The sequence below is a fragment of the Acomys minous genome, assembly GCF_964271855.1.
Source record: "Acomys minous genome assembly, chromosome: 5".
Taxonomy (NCBI): Eukaryota; Metazoa; Chordata; class Mammalia; order Rodentia; family Muridae; genus Acomys; species Acomys minous.
Genome location: NC_140494.1, coordinates 85282849 through 85306745, shown reverse-complemented (window position 1 = coordinate 85306745; position 23897 = coordinate 85282849). Strand labels below are relative to the sequence as shown.

Below are 23897 nucleotides of genomic sequence, written 5' to 3'. Positions count from 1 at the left end.
AAGTGTGTATGCGACGGGAACATGTAATTTATCTCAAGGCGGTTTACCGGCTAACCCGGGAAGCACAGTGCGCCTGACCATGAGGGCTGGGACAGGCCACCACGCTAAAGCCTTGTCAAGAAATGCTTTAAACATTTCAAAAAAACAAAAAAACAAAAAAACAAAAAAACAAAAACCTATGTCACCCCGTGTTCTGCTTATGAGTAGACTTGATACAATCGAGAAAAATTGGTTTCGGATGTGGAATACTTCAGGGATTTGAAGTAGTTTGCTAAATAGGAAGCTAAATCCAATTACTTTCCTAAAGATTTGGCATCTTTAACTGAAAACCAATATTCCAATTAACATAAAACAAATATCCAAGCTTATCCACATATTCCAGGCATCCTTTCTGGCTAACAACCCACTGCATCTCTGTATTTAATTATTGCCATATGCATATATAGGGCCTGCTTTATACTCAAAATATATAAGACAAGAAAAAAAGGGGACATTTAAAAATCTCTTTTGCGGGCCACTCTACCTGTGCACAACCCAAATTCGACCTTCTCGACAATCCCATCTTCTTTTCTCACCAAGTGCATGCCAACACACTTCTCCTTAACACAATGTTCCCAACTGCATAACTGACATGAACGTCAAAGTCATTCTGAAAATTACTTCCCTCACCTCCCAAAGGCCAACAAAGAGCATTAAATACTGTTCTTAGCTCACTAAAAGCTTAAAACAATTGGGATAGTGTGAGCAAGATTATTACATGGCTCCCTTTAACTTCAAAGGAGGAAAGAGTCAGTCAGTAGAAGCATTTCTCTAAAGGAATGCTCAAGAGTGGGGTGTGGCTGCACAGCTCAGATGCTGATGTCTGAACTCATTGCACCATGTCATCCAAGTCAATGGTAGCCTTTATCTTAATATACACTATAAAGACAGCATAATTTTTCTGATCAGGGCAAGAGATATTTATTCAAAATAAGAAAAAATATTATTAAAACCACTATTTAACTTTGGTAGTGTTTATAGGTCAACTCTCTGAGGAAGATGTGTGTGGAGATTAAACAGTCAAGAAGAGGTCCAGGATCCAGGGCTCAAGTCTTGGGTGATATCACCCACCCACATACAACAATCCTTATGTATTAAGGGGGTGGGGTGAGGGAGAGGACAAGAAAGAAGATTGCCAGACCTGGCAACGTGATTCACAAACAGATCTGGTGCCCTAAAGCCAACTCCCATGAAGCATCAGCAAAAGCTTTCAATGTCTGCTCAGCAGCCACTCGTTAAGACCTAACTATAAGCATAACCTAACTGTAAGTATAAGCATGCCTGTACACACAACAGTCACTAGTGAAGCCAACCAGGTGGGTTTGCAAAATCAGTGAGGCACATGAACATCTGGTGAGGGTTAGGATCTTACTCCAACAGCCCAATGACAAAAGGACATGACCCAAAATGGAGGAAGGACAGTGTCTGCATGAAAAATTGTTCAATATCATTAACTATTCAGGAAACAAAAATACAACCACAATAAAATACCATCTAGCATCTGTCAGAACTTAAGCCCTTGGTCTGATTATATTATTATTCCTCAAACAAACAAAACTCTATAAAGTACATACATAGTATAGAGATGATACGGACACATCAGAACCCTTTTATGTGACTGGTAAATAGAAAATGCATAGTCACTATGGAAAATAGTTTAGAGATGCCATGAAGAAAGAAAAAAAAAGGGGTTCTCAAGACGAGGAGAGGTGCACGTGTGTAATCCAACCCTGGGAAGCTGGGGTAAGAGGGTTTCTGTGGGTTGAAGGCCAGTTTGCAATGCTTTCTGGTCTTAGTACCAGTCTAAAACACACAACAAAGCTCTGTGTCGCAGTAAGTTCAAATCAGAGCTCCCATAGATCTAACAGCCCCATTTCTGGGTATTTATCCAACAGCGTTGAGAAAGGACACATGGAGTGAATTCTATTCCCAAACTCAGTGAACATTACTTCTAACAGGCCCAAGGTGGAAACAACCTTCACGCCCATGGACCGGCACGCTGGTAAGTAAGAGGTGGTGTATGTGTGCAAAGAATTATCATTCAGCCTTCATAAACAGAGGAAGTTACCATACACTGCAGCACAGATGACCTGGGAAGACAGAAGGCTGAGTGAAAGAAACTGACCACAGACGGGAGGCGCGAGAGGTACCCAGTGACGTCACATTCATGAAACAGAATGGAAGGAGGCTGCCAGGGCTGGGGAACAGGGGCCTGGAGAGCGGCTGCATAATGAGTTTAGGGTCTCATTCATGCCAAGTGGGGAAGGTCTGGAAGTCCACGGTCCAGCATGAAGCCTACAGTTGACAGGACTGTTCTGCCCAATTCACATTTGTTAGCAGCCTCATTTCATGTTATGGTGTCATTTAACCACGATTTAAAGTGGATAGATCGATGGGATATAAGAAAGAAGAGAAAATAGAAGTTGAGCATTCTACTAGACATGTGTATGAATATGAGGGGGACGGGTCACCTCTAAAGGAAAATCTAAGCGATAAGCCTCAGCACGTTGTAGGGTGTAACAAAGAAACAGGGAGGAGACCAAAATGGTCAGAGAAGCTGACTAGCCAATCAGTATTCAAGAGGCCAACCGCAGATACAAGGGGTTAAAAGGAGAACGATCTTAGAGAAGAATGAAGAATATCTTCACGACAGAAGAAATGTAAAAAAGCTAAGAGTGGCGTTGAGCAAGTTCTACAAAGGTTAGCATTATGCCTTACACGTGAAATGCCCCCATGAGCTCATGTGTTTGAGGACTTGGTCAGTCTGTGAGATGATTGTATGGGACTGGCATGCAAGCTTACCTGGCCCTGTAACTCTATTCTTAATCATCTACAAATTATATATAATATTTATCATATATATATATCACAAGAACACCATCATCAGCATTGTTCATACATTGAGGATAAGCTGAAAACAACCAGTATGTCATCTGATAACTGGGTAAACCAAAAATGGGAAAATGAGATTTCAATTCAATAAGATAGCACTCATCAGTGAAAAGGACCAGACTCCTAATACTTGCTATAGCACAGATAAACCTCAAAAGCACTGTGTTAAATGAAAGAACTCAGATGTAAAAGACTATATTTTTTATTCCATTTATACGGAGAATCTAGAAAACCCCAATATACAGAAAGTAAACTGGCAGCTACATGGCATTAGGTAGGACAGGGGAGTAAGGGCAACTGGGACAAAGGAGCTTCTGGGAAAACAGTGACGTAAACCTGGACTGTGGCAACGGGGGAGCTACCCTAAACATTTACTTAGGATCCTCAAGCATCACATTTACAGTGAGTTTTTATATGCAAATGCAACTTCAATACAACTGATTGGAACTTTACTCACTTCTGTGGGTGTGAGTGTTTTTTCCTACATGTATGCCTGTGTACCACATGCATCTGTGGTGCCCACGGAGGCCACGGGATGGCATCATATCTCCCGGAACTAGAGTTACAGACAGCTGTCAGCCACCACGAAGGTGCAAGGGACCAAACTGGGGTACGCTGAAACAACAGCAAGCTTCCCTAACCACTGAGCCATCTCTCCACTCCCTTACTTACTATTTTTATGGGCAGATTATAAGTCTATGTATATATGGGGTCCAGAGTGGTACTATGCTAATATGTAAAAGTAATGAATCAATGAAGCTAACTAAATTATTCATCACTTCAATGATTTAACACATTTGTAATCAGAATATTCAGAAAGTACATTTAGAGTAATTTCAGATGTATTGTACTCAGTTCTGCCCTACAACACAAGTGTGACAGCACACTTGTGACTCAGTGCTGCAGGGGAGAAGCGGTTAATCTCTGGGGCTTCTGAGGCCTCGGCCTAACTGACTCGGCAAGTTCTGAGATACTGAGAGATCCTGCCTCTCTCAAAAAGAAAAAGAAACCAAGAGACACACATTGTCCTTTAGTCCTCTCATTCCTTGAAGGATGGTACCTTGGTCTCTTAAGAGGTTAGGCTTATCCTGACCAGCATAGTTTTTAGATATATGGGAGCTGAGACTTGAAAGATCAGAGTCCTACAGTTCAGACATCTTTGACTATCATAATGAGAAGTCTTTGCTAATGTGACAGACAATAGGTTCCCAGAAAGGTCTTGGACTGGAAGACAAAAATCAAATTACAACTACAGAGAAGAACTGTGACTAATCTTACCTAACAGATTAGACTGGTACATGGCCATGAACATCAACACTGTGGAACTTTTGAAGCCAAGGCTTCCACCTGGCAGACCCTCTTATAAACCTCTACGATAAGTTACAGAGGTGGGATCCGAGGCTCGAACTCCATGGCCGAGTGCCTACCCAGCTCACAGGCGCAAGGTCAGACAGCAGATGGAAGAATATGGCCCATAAATACCAATTACTTCCACAGAGCACGGCTCAGTGGCTGAGGAGTCACCCAAACAGGAATATTAAGTGGCATCCAGATGATGTTATAGTTTGGGGAGCCATATTGGGTTTGGGTGGGAGGTAGGACTTCCCTGAAATCTAATATCCTGATATAGGAATTTAGAAATCATTTAAAAGGAAACTGTAAAACAAAAATATAGGTAAAAGCCATTATGGAGCCAGGGGGTCAGATGAACAAGTCACTCTCCAAGTATGGTTCCCCGAAAGAGTGAAAGGGCTTCTAAATGAATGTCAGTTAAATATTCAAAAGGCATTCCTTTTAGTTATTTCAGTCACTTTTACCTGCTTGCTCCTATGTATAGGTGAGAACTAATAAGAACAACTTTGATGAAAAGACCTCCCTGGGCCCTTGGTTACACAGAGACTTAAAGTGGTATGGTAAGCCTTGAGATGCCCAAAACACAGAAAGGGACAGCTAGACTTAGGCGAAGTGAAGCCGGGCACAGGTGCTCTTTTAAAGAGGCCACAGCTATCTGCTGTGAAAGATCATGGAATCGTGTCTCCTGGAAACAGGTTCTGCATTCCTTTATTTAAAGAGGAACCAAAACGTGTGGGAAAGGGATGGAGGGAGGAGGGGGGGCTGAGCAGTCTGCAGGGGCTATAATAATCATTAGCCAGCAAGTCACACCATTCTCAACTCCATTTAGAGAAAACAGATGCAAAGGGGATGGATGGCTGTGCTAGATGGGATTAAACAGTAAAACAGATAACATATATGAGAGGGAACCTCATACAGTTACAGAAAACTGGAGGCCACTTCTACATTTTTTCTCTCATCACTGATTCAAAAAGGTAAGATTTTCATTTTCTTATAATGGATCCACTAATAGTTTTATTGTAATATTAGAAACATCTTACTTCTGAGTATACCTCAAAGAGCCAATTTTTTTTTAAAAAACGAAGATCAAACAAGAAGCAGAAGAAAACTTTAGCAGCAGATGTGCCCTGCTCACTTCTGGCTTTGGGCGCTTTGTTTAAGATGGTGGATCACATTTCTGAATCTGATAAACTTACCAAGATAAAAATCCTAATGTTAAATTTACGACCTAGGCTAGTGCTAGCAAGCAGAAACCCAAACACTGATGTAAGAGCGCGCAGATAAAGAGGTATGCATTCAATTTATAAGAAATGTACACGGCCCCAGGAAAGTAAAGCATCCCAGATGGTTGTTAAGGGGAGAATGCTAATATAATAGCCCTGCTTCCCCCCTGATGGATGTCGACTGCCACTAAAGCCAGTCAGCTTTACATCCTGCACCCAGGGAGCGAGCTCTAGCATCACAGCAATGCTCTGTGCGCACACATCTCGGCTGAAATGAACTCAAGCTCACAAAGCCTTGCAACCTAGAACACTATGGCTGCAGCCCACCTGCCCACTGCCAACCAGCCAATGACGCTCCAAGGATGCCACAAAATGACCCCCCCAAGTCAACAGCTGTGAAAATGCAAGGTTCTTAGTCATGCTGCAGATGATGAAATAAAATATTTGTGGAGACTATGATGTGAAGATCGGCAGCAGGCGCATGGCCCTCATGCAGCGTCTAAGAAGTCTAAAGAGGAACATGAGAAGCTGATGCCAAGGGAGATGAAGTAGCATAAAAGTCAAGAGGACCAGGACAAAAAGATTCCTAAGTGCAGGGTTTGCATGGTGGCTCCCTAACCACCTAAGCAAGCCACCCACCTATCTGGTACTGACACTCACTAAGTAAAAATCATCGTCCAAGTGACAGCCTGCTTGTGAACGAGAACCCGAAAGGACTGGAAAGAAAATGATCAGGGAGAGACACTAAGGCTTGCAAGATAGTTCACAGATTGCTGCCAATTCCAAAGACCTGAGTTCAAATGCAGGACTCACTTGGCTGTCCTCTGGTGCTCACACTCTTGCCATGGCATGTACATACCAACAAAATAAGCGTGCCTGCCTGCATGTATACTACATACGTACTCAAAGTAATAAAAATGTATAATAAGAAATTCTCTGTTGCAGGATATTTGATCCATTGTGAACCCAGAGATTGTGAAGTGTAAAAACCTATTTCTAATTGTGGTGTGGCTCAGTCTTTGATCCTAGAGCTTTCTGTTTACTGTAAACAAGTAATTGTGGTGTGGCTCAGCCCTAGCACACACCTTTAATCCAAGAGCTTTCTGTAAACAGGATTAAATAACGTTAACCCTAGGTCAAGAGGCAGAGCAAGAAACCAGATTGACAAGAAGTGAACATGGGGGAAAAAACTATAGAAAGTGAGAGGAAGTCTGGAGGACTGATAGAGAGATGCACAGGAAGTAGAAAGGAGGGACATCGAGTTGAAGGCTATTTAGGACCTGTGGAGAAGAAGTAGCTTTTTCCTTCTGGGATATGAGCTGAGTAGGAAGGTCAGCTGGGTGTTTTCTCTGCCTCTCTGAGCTAGCAGGTTTTCACTCCAGCATCTGGCTCCTGAGTCTTCATTGGTAAAATCAAATGTTTGGGATTTTTGTTTTTAATAACAATGATTTGCCCTATGCAGAATTATGCTGGGCAGAAAAACAGGCACTAGCCCTGTTCAACAAGTGAAATATAAAAATCTAAAATAAGCCAGGTTTGTGAAGGCTCACTTCAAAGGGTACAACATTTCAGTATTACTTCACTAAACGGTTTTTGTTTTGTTTTGGTCTTTGGTTTTTGGTTTTTGGCTTTTGGCTTTTGGCTTTTGGCTTTTCAAGACAGGGTTTCTCTGTGTAGCCTTGGCTGCCCTAGACTCACTTTGTAGACCAGGCTGGCCTCAAACTCACAGGGACCCACCTGCCTCTGCCTCCCGAGTGCTGGGATTAAATGCATGAGCCACCATGCCCGGAATTCATTAAATGTTTAAATGGCAGTTTAACATATTAAGATACATCAAATTCCTAAATTTACTTCACTTGTTTCATTTTACTTTTAACATGGTCTCTAGAAAATTAAGTATTACATAAATGGCTCAGATTTGTGGCTTGGACACATTTCTGTTGGACCACACTGGCCTAGACACTGTAGCCACACAGATATTAACTACAACCACACACTTAAAACAAAAACACTTGGTAACCCATGTTCCAGGTTGTACTCTGAAATGGATGACGTGAACTCTACATGGCTGTGCGAGGGTTTTGTGTGAGCGAGGGTCAGACAGGGAAAGAGACATCGTTTTACTTCATGCATTCATCTCGGCATGGAATTCACTCTCTTTGGAATAAAGAGGCATGAGCCAATTCCATACAGAATGGCAATCCAAAGCTCTAAACATCCTGAGACCTAGAAATTTATCCCAGCAACTATTTCAAGTGTAGAAGAGTATAAGGCATGCCCACATTGTTGTAGAAGCTATTTTAATGTTCATCAAATTGTTAATCAAAATAAAACTATTTAAGAATGTTGAGTAATGGGGCTAAAGATATGCGTCAGTGGCTAAGAGCACTTGCTGGGCTGGGTCCCCAGTACCCGTGCCAGGCAGTTCACAATCACCTGTAACTCCAGCTCCGGAACTCCAACTCGCTAATCTATACTATTGCATTCACACGTACATATACCACCCACACATACATATACACTCATAAATTTAAAAATAAACCTTTTAAAAAGAATTTTAAGTACTCTAAAACTATATGCCACACTCAATTTTTCCCTCATTCCAAATCTGTAAAAATATATCTATTATAGATATATCTGTGTCATTACTTGAAATTTAATATGCACTAGTTCATAATTTGCTTTCTTTATTTCACAAAATTATGTGTATGTATGTATGTGTGTACCTACTGTGTATGAGTGTGTGTGTGTATGTGTGTGTGTGTGTATGTGCCTGTATGTGCCTATGGGTGTATGTATGTGTGCACATCTATTTGTGCATCTGTATATGTGTATTTGTGTATGCCTCTGCGTGTGTGCTTGTGTGTGTGCACGAGTGCATGCACATGTGTACACATGCATGCATTCATGTGTGAATTCTGGGAAGCACATACATTCCATGGTCTGTTTGGAGAGGTCAGGTTGTCTTACACCCTCACCTTGAGATGGTGTCTCTTTGCCGCTCTCCACTATGGATACCAGGCCAGTTGCCCCCGGGTTTCTAAGGATTCTCCCATCTCCGCCTCCATCTGACAACAGGAACACTTAGACCGACACATCTATCCGGCTGTTGTGAGTTCTTGGAATTCACACTTAGGTTCACAGGCTTATGCAGCGAGCAACTTACCCTCACCACCATCTCTCTGGCTTTGATTTCTTCAAGTATATGAAGAATTTTTTTATAGGTTTAGTTTTTAAAATAATTAAATAAAAGAATTGTGTCAAATGCTGTATACTAAAATAATCATAGGCATTTTCTAGCTGCATTGAGCTGGTAACTAATACTAAAACAACTGGTGAGTGTGTTTTCCACATTAAACTTCTTAGCTAAGTTTCCAAGAGTAGAATCCCACTGCAAAAACATACAATCTACATTTTCTTTGTTCTGTCATTCTTTTTTTTTTTCATTTTTTTTAAAGCCTCATTCATGCCTAAATAACTTATTGTAAATTCCCATGCCCTATTTCCTCATTTACCTATTGTACTGCCTTTGGAAACAGAGCTTCCCACAGGTTTTGATAGTGACACAGAACACTGGGCCAGCCACAGCATCAGACCCCACTTGCACCCTTCCATTCTTCTAGACTTTATTTCCCTCCCCAGCGGCAGTGAGTAAAGTGGGCCTCTGGAGGGATTAATCACGTGTTCATTTGTGTTGGCACCAAAAATGCACTCATTTAAAAGCCATGCACCAAAAAGCTCTTAGATTTCCACATGACTTAAAATGATTTTTTTAATGTCAGTGCCATACAAATAAACAAAGTGGAAGGAAGTTTTAAGTGCAGGAAAAAGTAACAAATAGCAAGCCCCAAACCACACGCTTTCTGTTTAAAATTATGCCTAATAGAGCCGCTGTTTGCAAAAGAGAAAAAGTAGGCAACTCCCTTTCTGAGCACTACTGATTATCAGCCATTACATCACACACATGTCACCTGACACACTCAGATCAGTAAACGTTTCCTTCTGTACAACAGAGGCTTAGTGTTCAAGTGCAGGAAGAAAAAATCCCAGCATGCATACAGAACACCCAACACAAGCCAAACTAGAGGCTGAGCCTAATCTTAGCCTATTTTAATTTGCCCTACCAATCAGTCTCGCTTTGACCAGTAAATGTATGTGAAATTCTTGCAACCTCAAAGAGAGCTGATTTCTCACAGCCCTCCTAGTGATGTGATGAGTCTGAGCATTCCATGACGGCACAGAAACCAAATTTCAACAGACAGTGACAAGCTGGCCAAAGCCCTCGAGTTTTAGTACAGAACCAGGCATTGGGGGACTGTCTGAGAGCTCTTGTTACAATAGCTGAATGCACAACGAACATGAGACTATTATTAATATATTCATGTACATGAGAGTATGGGTGAATATCTTGCATGCGCATCTTTTTCCTCAAGCCCAGCCACGCTATAGAAAATCCAAGTGTCTAATTCCTAACTTGCGATGATTACAGAAAGCATTCTTGATGTTGGAGGACGCTGGATGTCTGGGTGGCACCAACAACTCTCTTCAGAGCCTCCAGTTCTTCACCATAAGCTGGCAACACTAATGCCACCCGCTGGAGATGACTTCAAATACTAAAGTCACCAGTGAAATTCACCTCAGACTGAACTGAATAAACAGGAGCCTCGCCTCTTTCTCTTCACTTTATCTCTCAGATCCTCCGACACACTGGAATGGTTAAATGGCAGTGTTTCTGTTTTACACATGAGGAGATGTAGGTTTATAAAAACTGAGGTAGGGAAATGACAACGTGCTTCCTCTCTTTTAAAGCTATGTCCCTAAAGCTCAACATGCCCCCAAAATTCTAGAATACAAACTAAATGTTGATACTGTGCTCAGCAGCTAGGAAATCTCTACTAGCTGGAAGCCAGCCCCTTCCCATGTGCAGACACCATGAGCTGAGGCTCTGGAGCCACACTGTTGACCCTTTCCTTGGTTCAGCCATGAGCCACGGTGTTTTTTGGACCTAATTTTTAGAGCAGTAAAACAAGAAAAACAGTAATTGGACCATAAAGCACACCCTAATTTCTCCCCCACTTTTGGAGGGAAAAGTGCGTCTTATAGTCCGAAAAATACAGTAACGTCGATGAGAGGTATTTTAAAGATGCCTCAAGAGAGTGTGATAGCGTGTCAACTCCTGTGTGGGAAACGAACGCTAACAAAAGCAGAGCATGAGTGGGGAGGTTCTAAATGGGGTATAAAAATGACATGTGGTTGGAAATAGGAAAGTTGACTACACTCAGCCAAGCAGATAACAAATAGGTAACTGCAAGTGGTTAAGACACATACATTTGAGATCTAAGGCAGGCATAGTAGTACAACACCCGTGGTGCTGCACTTGGGAAGATGGGGGACCTGGATGGCAAATTGAGGCCTTAGCAACATAAAGAAATTACCAGGGGTTAGAGGGAGAGAAAGAGAGAGGAAGGAGGGGGAGAGAGAGGAGTGGGATGGAAGGGAATAGAATGAAGGAGATGGGGGAGCAGGAGAAGGAAAGAAAGGGGCTAGGAGAGAATAGGAGAGGCAGGGGAGGGGAGGGGAGGGGAGAAATGGGGAGAGAGAGGGGAGGGAGGGAGAGGAGAGGAGAGGAAAGGAGAGACTGGCCACCTTTGAACATCAAAACTCATAATTATCTTAATGCAACCTGAATCAAAAAGGCTTGATTGCAAGATGTCGTTTCTAATGAGATTTCTCCTCAAGGGCAGTTTGCTTGGCTACCAGTTAAGCAAGGAGCTCATCCCAGAAGGAAAGCCTGGAGCCCCCAGATGAGCGGTGAGCAAAGAAGAGTGCTGCACTGCCCTCCCCAGCCTCTGGGAACAAGTGGGTGATGCACACACCTCTGTATCTCTCCCCTGTGCTGCACTCCAATCTTCCCACTCTACACAGCAAGATTAGAAAGAAGGCAGGGACCACCCACATTAATTGGATGGCTAATGAAGATAAAAGTGCAGATCCCTTGGTTCAACAAGCACTAAGTATTCAGACAGCTACTGAGGAGCATGGAGCCAATGACTGCACAGCCACATGGAGCCACCCTGAAGCAGTGTAAGAGGAAAATTTACAAAAGCCTGAAACAAACATGTGGCTAGTATTCAGCAAGTCTTACCATTCCAGAGACACCAGTGACACCGGTCACTTTAAATAGGTCCCAACAAAAGTCTTTAGAGAAATTCTCTTCAGACCACATTTTCAGATGAATAAGGTTTTAATGACAATAAAAATATAGATTATAGACAGAATTCAGTGGTAGAATGTTTGCACAGCAATGAGGCATTAGATTCAACACAAACACCTCCACTTAAAGCATTTGTAATTTAGTACAATGTAATATTTAATCATTGTGGTATTACTGAATGAGAATAGACCCAGAATTCTCTAAATAAACAGACGCCATGCACTTCTCCACTCCTCTGATCTACATAGACCAAAATCAGTGGAACGTAGGAAACATGGCCGAGGTGGAGGTTTGAAAAGTGTTTGAGTGCTGGGCACAGTACCACATGCATTTAATCTCAGCACGCAGGAGGCAGAAGCAGCCAGATCCCTGTGAGTTTGAGGCCAGCCTAGTCTAAATAGTGAGTTTTAGGACATTGTCGAGAGAGAGACAGACAGAGACAGAGAGACAGAGAGAGAGAGACAGAGACAGAGAGACAGAGAGACAGAGAGAGACAGAGAGAGAGAGACGTGTTGGACATTGGGCCGACTCACTGGGCCGTGAGATCCCAACTATCTACAAGCCAACTGCCAAGTGTGTACATAAACATATCCTAGGCCACACTGTGTCCAGATGAGCCATCAGACACCTGAGCGGGTCCAACCAATGTCAGGTAAGCAAGGCCCTAGTCTAATGCTGCTTCTCAGACAGGAACAATACATGGCAAGCGGCTGCGGCTGCGGCTGCGGCATCACTGAGGGCTGGGATGGTCTGCTATATAGTGAAGCTGCCATAGGTAGCGGCTTAGCTCCGTAGGAAGGAGACCATGTTATGCAATAAGCTGGAGCTGAGCAACTTAGCTCGCCATTTTTGGCAGGGAGATTAGCTTCTCACTAAGTTGAATAATAAAGTCCAGATGGACTTGAAAGTATATAAAGAATGAGGGAGTATAAATGCTAAAATAAATTATAAGTTGATACCTCTGCACTCCTGACATTTGGAAGGCTATCCTCAGCAGAGGAGCTTAAAGGAAAAAAAAAACTTACTGTGAAAATATTTTTAAGAATTTTACATGTTAAAGGACATTAAAATAAAGTAAAAGGCAAACGAAAATTTTGTAAAACTTTTTAGCATTTGATTACATTAAAGAATAACTTTTTATACGCACTGCAAGGAAGATTAACATATAAATTATGGATGATAAGGCCATCACAAAAATTATTACTAATGTATTCAACAGAAGGAAAACATGAACAACTTGATAGAATAACGAACAAAAGGCTCATGGGATGTAAATCACACACAAAACACAAATGACGACGTAAAGCCTGAAAAATGCTCTACTACAGTGGTAAGCAAGGAAAGAAACGGTAAAAGAACAGCCCACAGTGGCATATCAGTTAAAAATTACAGAGAGGCAAGCAAAATGAAGACCTTCAGCACAGGCACTTGCGGCTGGGAGCATAGCTTTGTGGTAGAGTACTTGGCTAGCATACCCAAGGCCCTAGGTTCTACTCCCAGCACTGAATCCAGAAAAAGGAAGAAGGGAGAAAGGGTGGAGAAGAAGGAAGGGGGCAGGTGGTGAGAAAAGCTTCTATCGGTGGCAGAACTACCATTTAATATCATAATTCTATAAATGAGTGCCTGTGTATGTGGAGAGCTGCGAGGTGCCACGCCTTAACATGGCGCAGGCTTCCGCCTTCCGCCATCCCGACGGCGAGCGCTATCTAAGATAAACAAGTCCTCATATGGCAAAAGGCTGTGCAAGGGTAACTGGTGATCTGATGACGCGCAGTCCTGCTCTGACGCGGACCTATGAGGAGGTGACACCTGGCATGAGCTGATTGGCCCTTGAGTTGTACTTAAGCTTGGCCCTTCCCTTCTTCGGGGCCATTCCCACTGAGCTTAATCCTGAGTAAAGATCTCGAGAAGAAGTCTGGTTGTTGGTGTCTTATTTCCGCTGGATGGTGCGGTGCCGACATGTGTATGTATGTGAGAGAGGAGGGGGGGAGGGGTGTAGTTTTGGAGCAAATTTTTTGGAAATGAAACACCCAGGTGTCATCCACCTGGGCTCACGACCCTCTTGCTCCTTCCTTTTTGTACCTTCTCTACAACCAGCTTCTGGGGCAGGATGACTTTAAGGAGTCTGGGAGATCCCCTAAGGACACAAGGTTCTCATCACTCTTGGTGAAGGTGTCAATTTGTGAGGCTGGCAGATAGAGTTTCAGTGAGATGAAGTATTACTATAGTCTCCTTTGCCTGACCAATTAGTAGCACTGCGTTTGAGATGGCAGAATAGATTAGTCACATGACCAACAAGGGTCGTCACAAGCCATTAAAATTTGCTGAGATCTTGTATACCAAGCACTACTCAAAGCAATTTATGGGTTGGGTGTGCTATGGATACCATTAATCTGTAAGGAGAGAAACTAAGGCTTAGAGAAGTAAGTTTCGTCTTCTTTTTCAGTGTTCCAGTGATTTGCCAGAGATCACACAGTTAGCAAGAAGCGAATGAATGGCTTGAGTCACAGACAGGACGACTGTGCACAGAGTTCTTAACTCTCAAATTCTAAAACAGCAGAGCTCCGCCCCGAGCCCTGTGATGGCTAAAGTTCGTCGCTGATTCAGCTGGATTAGAGTCACTCGGGAGACACACCTGACTTAAACATAAGAGGAAGGCCTCCCTCAGCGTGAGCAGATCGCTTACTGTGCTTAAGTCCTAGATGGAATGAGAAGGGGAAAGCAAGGAGGCCATTGAGCACCAGCCTTCATCTCCCTCAGCTTCCTGAATGCCGGTGCGGTGTGCATACCGGGCCTCACACCTGGCCGCCATGGGTTCCTGGTAGAGAGGGCAGGGGACAGCTTTCGGGAGTGGGTTCACTCTTTTCACTATGGACTCTGGGGCTCGAACTCCAGCCATCAGGACCAGTGGCAAGCACTTTTACCAAATGGGCCAACCTGTGGGCCCTACAGGAATATATACTTTAAGGGGAGGGAAATAGACCTATTTTTTTAAAAAGTGCTTGATAGTTCTGGAATCAGGAAAAGAAGATCAAGGCTCATCATGCTTGTGCCCATACAGAGGCATTTCAGGGGAAGACTGGTTCACAGGTAACTACAGCGCACGCAGCCTCATTAAATCAAAAGCAGAAAAGATCTTCTCTGCCAGGAATTTACAGCTGTTCAGCCTTCCCCGCTCTGTCAGTTTGCTTGAGTCCCCCAACTATGCCACTTAGATAGGAAAGGGGTTCCATGCCTCAGCACCCTTTGAGCATGCTAGAATAACATGAGCAAGAAAGAGATTTGTCTTTATAACTGACAAGAGAACATTCATTCATTCATAAAACAAAAATTAACTAAGTGTGCGGAGACACAAATTACACTATGAACGCAATGGCCAAAAACCGCACTGTAATTTAAGAAAAATGCTCACTTCTGCCTCTATATCCATAAAAAAATAATTATCACTGTGTCCTTAAACAGTGTCTGAGGGTCAGCCAGACACACAGTGTCAAGCAAGAAAGTGTGTATGTCACTGGGCAGCCCAGGGCTCTTCTCTGACTGCTACTGAGACCATCAGAATGGCACAAGGACCAACAAAAGTAAACGTATCCTGAACGAGAAAGAAAGGACTTCATAAACATAGTATCTCCTTAAAATTGATACAGCAAAAAAAAAACCCTTTAAAGATCTAGTAACACACCATACATACCAACATACATGTTAGTGTGTAACTATAATCCAAGCATGTGGGAGGAGAATTAAGACTGGAGATCTGCCTGGGCTGCAAACTGAGATCTCACCTCAAAAAAAAAAAAAAAAAAAAAAAAGAACCAAACAGCCATAAAATAGTTTTGCCATGGAAGGTAAAAATGGATCTTTATCATAGACTGATCCTTCACAGATTTAGTTAACCTAGGCAAAGGACACAGATGAGATGACTAAATATAAGCATGTGACACTGAGGTGTGTAATATGCCTGCTTGATCCAAGTAGATTTACCCAAGAGGTATTCTCCTCAGCGTTAAACTCAACTCTAAAAGTAGTAAGAGTTGTCAGTGCCGGGTATGAGATACCTCCCTCTGACGTAGGTCAGGAGACCCCAGTGGTCTCCAAAACAACACAAGCTATTGCCGTTGCCTGTGGTTATCCACATACCTGGATAGAAAGACTCTATTGCTGAAAACACCAAACTGTTAGCTGCAAGGCACAGAGAAATCACTCTCAAACTGACCAGGAAACTTGACTTCCTTCCTGCTTGTTGGCTTCCATAGTGCCAGAAGGTGCAATGAGGGATGCTGTGGGGAAATGGATGCGAACGGCCTTTCCCAGTTCTGGACCCTGCATGGTGCAATATCAACCTGATAGGCAGGAGGTGCCCACTGGTACAACAGTGGCATGACTGTTATGGGGTAACCAACCACGTCCTGATTGGATTCTCTGTTCCCCAGGAAGAAGTTCATGGCTGATACTATAAACCTGGTCAAAAGCCCAGAACTAAGGCAGTCATAGGCCCAGAGGATAACACAACATTGTCATTTTAATAAAATTTCATGTTGCCAAATTGTCTTCTAAATATGTATGTTTATGCCCATAGATCTGTTTATACCCATAGATGCACTCAACCTTGGTCAGAGAAGCTTCTCTTTGCACTAGCAACAGTCAACACAGATGCTCATAACTGGACAAAATGCTGTGAGTTCTCAGCTTTAAATGGTACATCTTATTAATCTGCCGCCTGCCATTGCTCCACAAGGCTCAGGGTGTATCTTGGCTTAAAAAGTGTAAATAATGTATGAAATGCTGTATTCTGGACATTGCATGGCTGTGGCACGCATGAACTCACAGCAGTTGTGGTTTCCTATACGAGTTCTGCACAGGAACAAGGCAGCCAAATCTCCAGCGTGAACGGGGGAGGGGATCTCAAGGCTCCGCTCCTAACTGAGGAGATGCTGGCAGTTAATAGCTGCTGGCAAAAGGAGGCTCCTTCTTTGGAGATGTGGCTACAGTTAAGTTGCCATGGGCTAGTGGTTGGCACCATACCCATGTAGCATCACTAATAAGACTTAATGGATTATTTAATAAAAAGAAAAGGAAGGCATCAAGTTAAGAGGGAGATGTGTTGATGGGGTTGAAGGGGAGTCGGAGGGAGAAACAAAAGGTGGATATGACCATATTCATTATCTCATGTATAAAGTTATCAAAAACTAATTATTTCTTCTTTAAATAATTCCAGTTTTATTTATTTGGTTGGTTGGTTGGTTGGTTGGTTTTTTAAGACAGCGTTTCTCCGTGTAGCCCTGGCTGTAGACCATGCTGGCCTTGAACTCACAGTGATCTGCCTGCCTTTGCCTCCCAAATGCTGGGACTAAAGGCCTGTACCACCATCACCTGGCAAAGACTAATAATTCTTCAACAGTGAGAGCATCTGTACCACAGGACTCTGCTGCAGAAGCCCCTGTTGGGGGTTGGTCTGGTGCTATGTATTCTAATGCTAATTGCTGGCCCCCAAGATTTGGTTGCTGTCCAGAGGAGCACATCCTCATATTCACTGGTCTTTGTTGTGCAAACCTTGCTCTACTCAATTTAAAGTTGATTGGTTAATAACGTTACTGAAGCCTGTAACTGGGCAGGAAAGACATAGGCAGAGCTTAGGTGTCAGGGCTTGGAGACTCAGGGGACCCTGAGGGTAAGAGGAGGAGAGAGAGGAAGCAGACAATGCAGCAGGAGAGGATGAGCCTGAGGGAAGGACGTTGCCACGGGGCAGCACGGACTGTGAGCCTGCGGCCATGAGCGCTGGCCTAATGGAACAGAAGCAGCCCAGACAGTAACCATTAGGACAAATAACATGTGGTGTGGAGCTGGGGAACAGAAAAATAGCTTAGAGGGTTTGATACCTGCCCAGTTATGGTGCCTTAAAGCTTTTCTAAAACCAAGAGGTCTCTGTCTCAATTATTTGGAAACTAGCTTGGGTAGAGAAGCCCTCTGACATCTAGTATTAATTCCCCAACAATCCCTTATAACCCTGTAATTCTGCAAAGGAGCAGAATGCTACACCCGTGTGGGATGTCTCCAGGACACGCAGTGAGCAAGGGGCACTGACACGCGTAGTGTGATGTTCTTTCAGCCTCACAAATCACCTCAGCACAAATGCATCCTATCAGAAAGATTCTGGAAAGAGGCCAAGCAGACAAGGGTAGTAACTTTCACAGACAACAACATGGGAGATTTGGCACTTGGAATGGCTACAGTTTTCTTTAGAAAAGTATATTCATGTTAATCATATCATTAAAATTAAGTTAAAATTAGACTGTTATGCTCAAGAAATTAACTGTGCAATCAGCATCTCAGAGTAATTTAGCATGAACACATATAATAAAACGGAATGGCAAAGAACTTCAAAATTGAGGCAAACCCCAGACAGCTATTTTTTTCCTTCAAAAACTGTTTATTCTTAATCTATAAAGAATGAAAATTTAAAATACATAAATGAAAGTAAAAATCTATAGGTTTGATCATCTAGTACCTATTATTACAAATGTAAAATCCCAACCTTGAAGTTAGGCAGAGAAAGAATTAAAAGTCCAGCATTCACATACTCAAGAGGACGGAAGCCTGGCTCCACACTACATTGGGAAAACATCAGATGACACTTCCCCATCGGCCACTGTGCACTCCTGGGTGAAGCATATCGTCAGCTCAGAGCATTACTGTGGATATGGCAAGATGCTCAAGGAGACACGGACAGGTGGCCAAAGAAGTATGAGAACGGAGGAGGAAGGAGAAAGGGAGGAAGTTAAAAATGACAAAACCCAAACAACAACAGGCTGCCGGTCAACGCTCATATCCTGCAGGTGACGTTTTCCTAGAGTTTTCTAAAATGTCACCACTGGGGGAAACTAGGGACTGTCTTTATTAGGGGCAAACTAGGGCAGTGCCACATGGATCTGCCTTTATTATTTGTCACTGTACACAGGAATATACAGTTATTAGGATGTTTTAAACCTCCATTTTGAAACTCAGAATGTAAATACCACCAATGCTATTTTTAAAACAAATTATTGATACCAGACAGAAACTCGGAAAGACAGGATGTGGCCTTAATTACAGTCATATAAGTCTTTATTATTGTCACCCAAATACTGGGAGTATATGGTAATTTCTGGGGAAAGTAGAGAATAAAGTGGTAAAAATCAGACAACAACTTTAAGCATGCGACATAGCATATCTTAGTGTGCTGGTGAGAGAGAAACATATCTAATGATAGGCACTGGCACAGTCTGGCACTGACCTGCTTATAGGTTCCATCCAGCAGGGTGTCCAGGTGTTGGAGTGGGGCAGGTGTCTTATCTCTGAATCTTGTAAGAAGCCGACGTTGGATGGCCCGGAATTGTACAGCTCTTTCAGATAAAAGTTCTTCTAATTTCTCACCATTTATCCGCAGCTGTAAGGAATAATTTCTTACATTGCGGTTAAATAGATATGATAAAGGATGTTTAAATTAAAATATAAACAGTGCATTAAAAGTTTGTGTAAGAGTTGGACAGATGGATAGAGTAAGGGGAATTAGGACTATGTAGTATTCGGTACGTGACTACACAGACAACAGGAAAATGGGTAAATAAAAACTGAGTGAATCTGTTTCAGCATCTTTGGGGAAAGACTGAGTATCACTAACATGGTTCTTTAAAACTGGCTACATAGAAAATTTTTAATTTCTTCTTTTTTTTCATTGCAATAAACCAAATAGCAAAAAGAACAAAGGATTAGACATAGAAGCACTAGAACTGAATTTGTATTTATAATCTCAGCTTTTATTGTTTGAAACAAAAGCCACTGGCACATATCACAAATATACACACACACATACAGAAAACCAAACTGATAAATTACCAATAAAAAGAGGCAAACACGGGGTTTGGGAGAAGTCTGGGTGGGTAAAACTCTTGTTGCATAAGCACAGGACCAGAATCTGAGTCCTGGGAACCCCTGTAAAATGCAGGCAAATGTAACCCCAACCCAGAGACAGACACAGGCTTCCCTGGTCACGCGGGCTATCTGGAACAGGCAGAACTGGTGAGCTGTGGGGTCTGGTAAGTGGAGTGGAGAGCAATCATGGAAGACAGTTCCCAACATACCTGTACACCACAGTCACACAGCCTGCCTTTATTACTTCTCTACCGCTGTGATGAAACACCGCGTGACCAGGGCACTTCATAAAAGAAACTCATTAACTGGACTTTTGGTTACAGAGCTGACAAGGAAGTGAAGACATGGCAACAAAGCAGACAAGAGTTCACATCTTACACCACACGCAGACAGGAGACGGCGCACCGTGGGCATGGCAGGAGGCTTTTGAAGCATCAGAGACCAGCCCTGCAACACACCTCCAACAAGGCCATGCATCCTAGTCCTTCCCAATCAGTTCAGCCAACTGGGCGTTCAAACATTAGCTTGGGGGGGGCATTCTCTTCCAAATCACCACACGTGAAGATTGGCATGCACATACAAATGTACACTACACAAATACACACATACAAAATTAATTCTACATGATTAAATACTGGAAGCAAAGTGATAAGACACATGGCAAGTTGCATTAAGGAATAGTAGTATCTGTAACCATGACAAGACCATAAAGAGGCCAACAGGCCAACAGGATTCAGTAAGAAAAAAAAAGATAAAAATGGGGAGTTTTAGCAATAAAAAAAATGACCCCTTAATTTATTTATTAATTTTGTGCAAGAGTTTCATCATATAGCCCAAAAGAATGACCTTCAATTCAAGATGCTCTCGCCTCAGCCTCCACGTACCTGAATTACAAGACTGTACCACAAGCCCCGCCCACTTACACAGAGTATACCACAAAGCCCCACCCACTTACACACAACAGCCTGTGATCTAACAATCCCACTGTTAGGAATTTATCCAAGAGGCAATGCTTACGTGTACTATATACACGTAAGGACAATCATAACAATATTCTTTTGTTATTATGCTTAGACATAACAAACAAAATGCCTATTAAGAGGGCACAATTAAATAAAGAGGAATACAGAGCAAGGGATGCGTTAACATTCAGTACTCCCTAGTGACACGGCCAATAAAGCAAACCAAAGGTCACAAAACAGACTCATGCGATGCTGCCCACCAGTGTTTCCAAGTAAAGCTGAGTAATACCATAGTTCTAACTATACAGAATATTTCTAGAAAGATACATAACACCAATGGTAGCTCCCAAAGAGGGGACAGACAGGCTAGGGGATGAGTCTGTCTCCTAACTGCGAGATATAATATCAATTTTTAAAAATCCACTCAAAGTCTCTTAAGGAAAAACTACCTTTCATTATCAAAATTTAAATAACAGGAATGAAGCAGCACAGCATCACTAGAGATGCTAACACAGAAAAGGGAAAACCTCCTCATGGATCCCATCAATTAACAACTGATGTCTGCTGAGAGATTTAGTCTCTCTAAGCATATCTGATTCAAAACGGCCATACTGAAACCACACACACAAACATCAAAAGCAGACTCCGCCGTTTATGTACTTATTATTGTGATAATCGCAATATATACATACCACAATACTAATCAAAGAAAAAGAATGTATTGCCTTGAGAGTAGGGGAATATGTGAGACGTTAGAGTGAGGGGACATGAGAGGGGCTAGAGGGTGGAAAGGAAAAAAAGAAATAATACAATTAAATATTTTAATTAAAATGTATCCATTGCTAGGATAGGGCAGCTGGGAATCAACAGAGAGGAGAATGGGAGGGAGAGAGAGGGAAATACAAAAGAAGAGGGAGGAGGGTAAGAGGGAAATAGCGGATACGAGTGATGTGTGGGGAAACAGGAAAAGGGAAACTCTTTAGGAAAGGTGGGAGGTAAGCACAAAAGCGAGGGGAGGTGGATGAAATAATGAAAGAATGTGTGGGAGAGCCACAGGAAGCACGCTATAATATACATGACTCCATGCATAAATATACGTATATAGTTTAATGGTCCTTTCTAATCTAGGCTGATGCTATTCCTACCAAGAGCCAAAGGCCGCCCAACAAAAACCCAGTGTCAGACATGAGAAGCCCTCTTCTAAGCTGCTGGCCAGGGCTGTCGAAGAGACTCCCAAAACATGCCGCCGATTGCTGCTGCCCTTGGTTACCCTCCAGAGGTGGAAGGGAAGCCCCTATTACTGAAGACACCATGCACTTCTGACACGGGGCCCAGGAACTCCTGAGCTGGAAAGGAAAGCCTTCTTCCTGAGAATTAGCAGCCACGGCACCAGAAAGCACCATGCCAGCTTCTAAAGGAGGGAGGCAGCCCACAGTGCTAACCAGCTACGACATCTATGAACCACCATGACAGCCAGCACGGCATGATGACCCGAAGGGTGCAGTAGTGGCATGCATACCTTAGAGGTCACCAAAGGCTCTCTAACTGATCTGAAGACCCACTTGACAAGCAGGCGGCGCTGCCTGGCACTGGGCAGGCAGCTAACTACTCAGTGCTCCTCAAGTCTGGTTACTGGAGGAGATCCTACAACCACTAATTTACTAAAACAACACAATCCCTACCAACAGTCTATTAACAGTTGTACTTATACCCACAGATAAGTCTTCCCTCCTCAAGGAAAACTTCTCTTTGCAACAGATGGAGACCATTACACAAAAACCACAAGCAAACAATATGCAGAGTCCACTCCTAATGGATACTTCTGCAAAACACTCCCACACTCAAGGCTAACAGAACATTGCAGAAGAGAGAGTTGAAAGATTGTAAGAGGCGGCTGGAGAGATGGCTCAGTGGTTAAGAGTACAGTCTGCTCTTCCAGAGGTCCTGAGTTCAATTCCCAGCAACCACATGGTGACTCGCAACCACCTATATATAATGTGTTCTGATGCCCTTTTATGGCTTGCATGTATATATATGCAGATAAAGCACTCATATATGTTAAATAAATACATAAATCTTTAAAAAAAAAAAAAGAATGTAAGAGTCAAAGGATCAGGACATTTGCTATGAGATTGTCTCGAAACTACATCCACAAAGTCTCAGCACTGGACTGCCCAGACGTGAGCTGAACAAGGACACCACCACTGGGCATGGCAACTGACTGAGGAAAAGCCCACAGTGCATCAGCTCAACACAAAGCGCTCCAGGCAGCTGAGGGTTGCTGAGAACAGGAGATGGTCATCTCCAGGGACAAGTGCACCAACTGGTCGTCCAGTGCCAAACAGTCAACCTTGAAAACATAAATACAAGTAACACTCTATGGACTCAACAGGTTATATTTATGGATACATACGGATATACATATATGTAGACGCACACAACAACAATTAGTTATATTTAAAAAGGGCAGGAAATTCAAGGAGAGTAGAGAAGTATACGGGAAGGTTTGGAGGAGGAAAGGAAAAGGAGAAATGTAATCTATTTATAGTCTCAAAAATTAAAATGGTAAAAGAATATGTGGACAGCATAAAATATTAACAAGATGAATTTTAATAACTAAAACTTTAAAAGAATAAATGGTTCTGGAAATAAGGCTCAGCTGCCAGAGTATTCCGTAGCATGCTGGAGACCCAGGGTTCGAACCCTTATACTATCTATGTATACCAGACATGGTAGTGCTCAACCTGCAATCCCAACACTCAGAAATGCAGGTAGGGGCATCTCAAGTTCTAAATCATATTTGTCCTCCAGTGCATGGGATCTGTAGGCATCCTGGGACACAGGGGACCCTATGATAAGAACAGTGGCAGGCCAGTTATACCTCCCCTACCTGAGGTCGGCTTGCACGATCCTCCAAGTCTATCAACACACAACACTAAAGACTTCCTCAATATGCAGGTGTCAAGTGGGCTGCCACTTCAGTGTGAAGCAGGAACCAGAGATTAAGGTGTTTTTCAATATCAGAAATTCATACTTTAGGGATCTAGGGGCAGGAGAGATGGCTCTGTGGGTAAAAGTGCTTGCTGAACAAGCCTGACCTCACAGCCCACAGGGAAGGAAGCGCACCACTCCTGAAAGCCAGCCTCTGGCTCCCGTGTGCAAGCGCCTGACCCTCACATACACACCACGCACACACCAATAATAGTGAAGATAAAAAAAGAGTTGCAACACTTTAGCAAATATTTATCAATGACAAGGCCAAAAACTAAGAAGTACAAAAAATGGAACAGACAAGAATTTCTTCCT

The 23897-nt window shown here is 42.8% G+C and overlaps 1 protein-coding gene across 4 annotated transcripts in view; it reads right to left on the bottom strand.

Moving 5' to 3' along the window:
• Window positions 1–23897, bottom strand: part of BBS9 (Bardet-Biedl syndrome 9) — a 409368-nt gene that overhangs the window by 173189 nt on the left and 212282 nt on the right. For all 4 annotated transcript variants that reach the window (XM_084782922.1, XM_084782920.1, XM_084782921.1 and 1 more), the window contains one exon: window positions 18992–19144. In XM_084782922.1, coding sequence (XP_084639048.1) covers window positions 18992–19144 — 153 coding nt within the window. The remainder of the gene's footprint in view (window positions 1–18991; window positions 19145–23897) is intronic.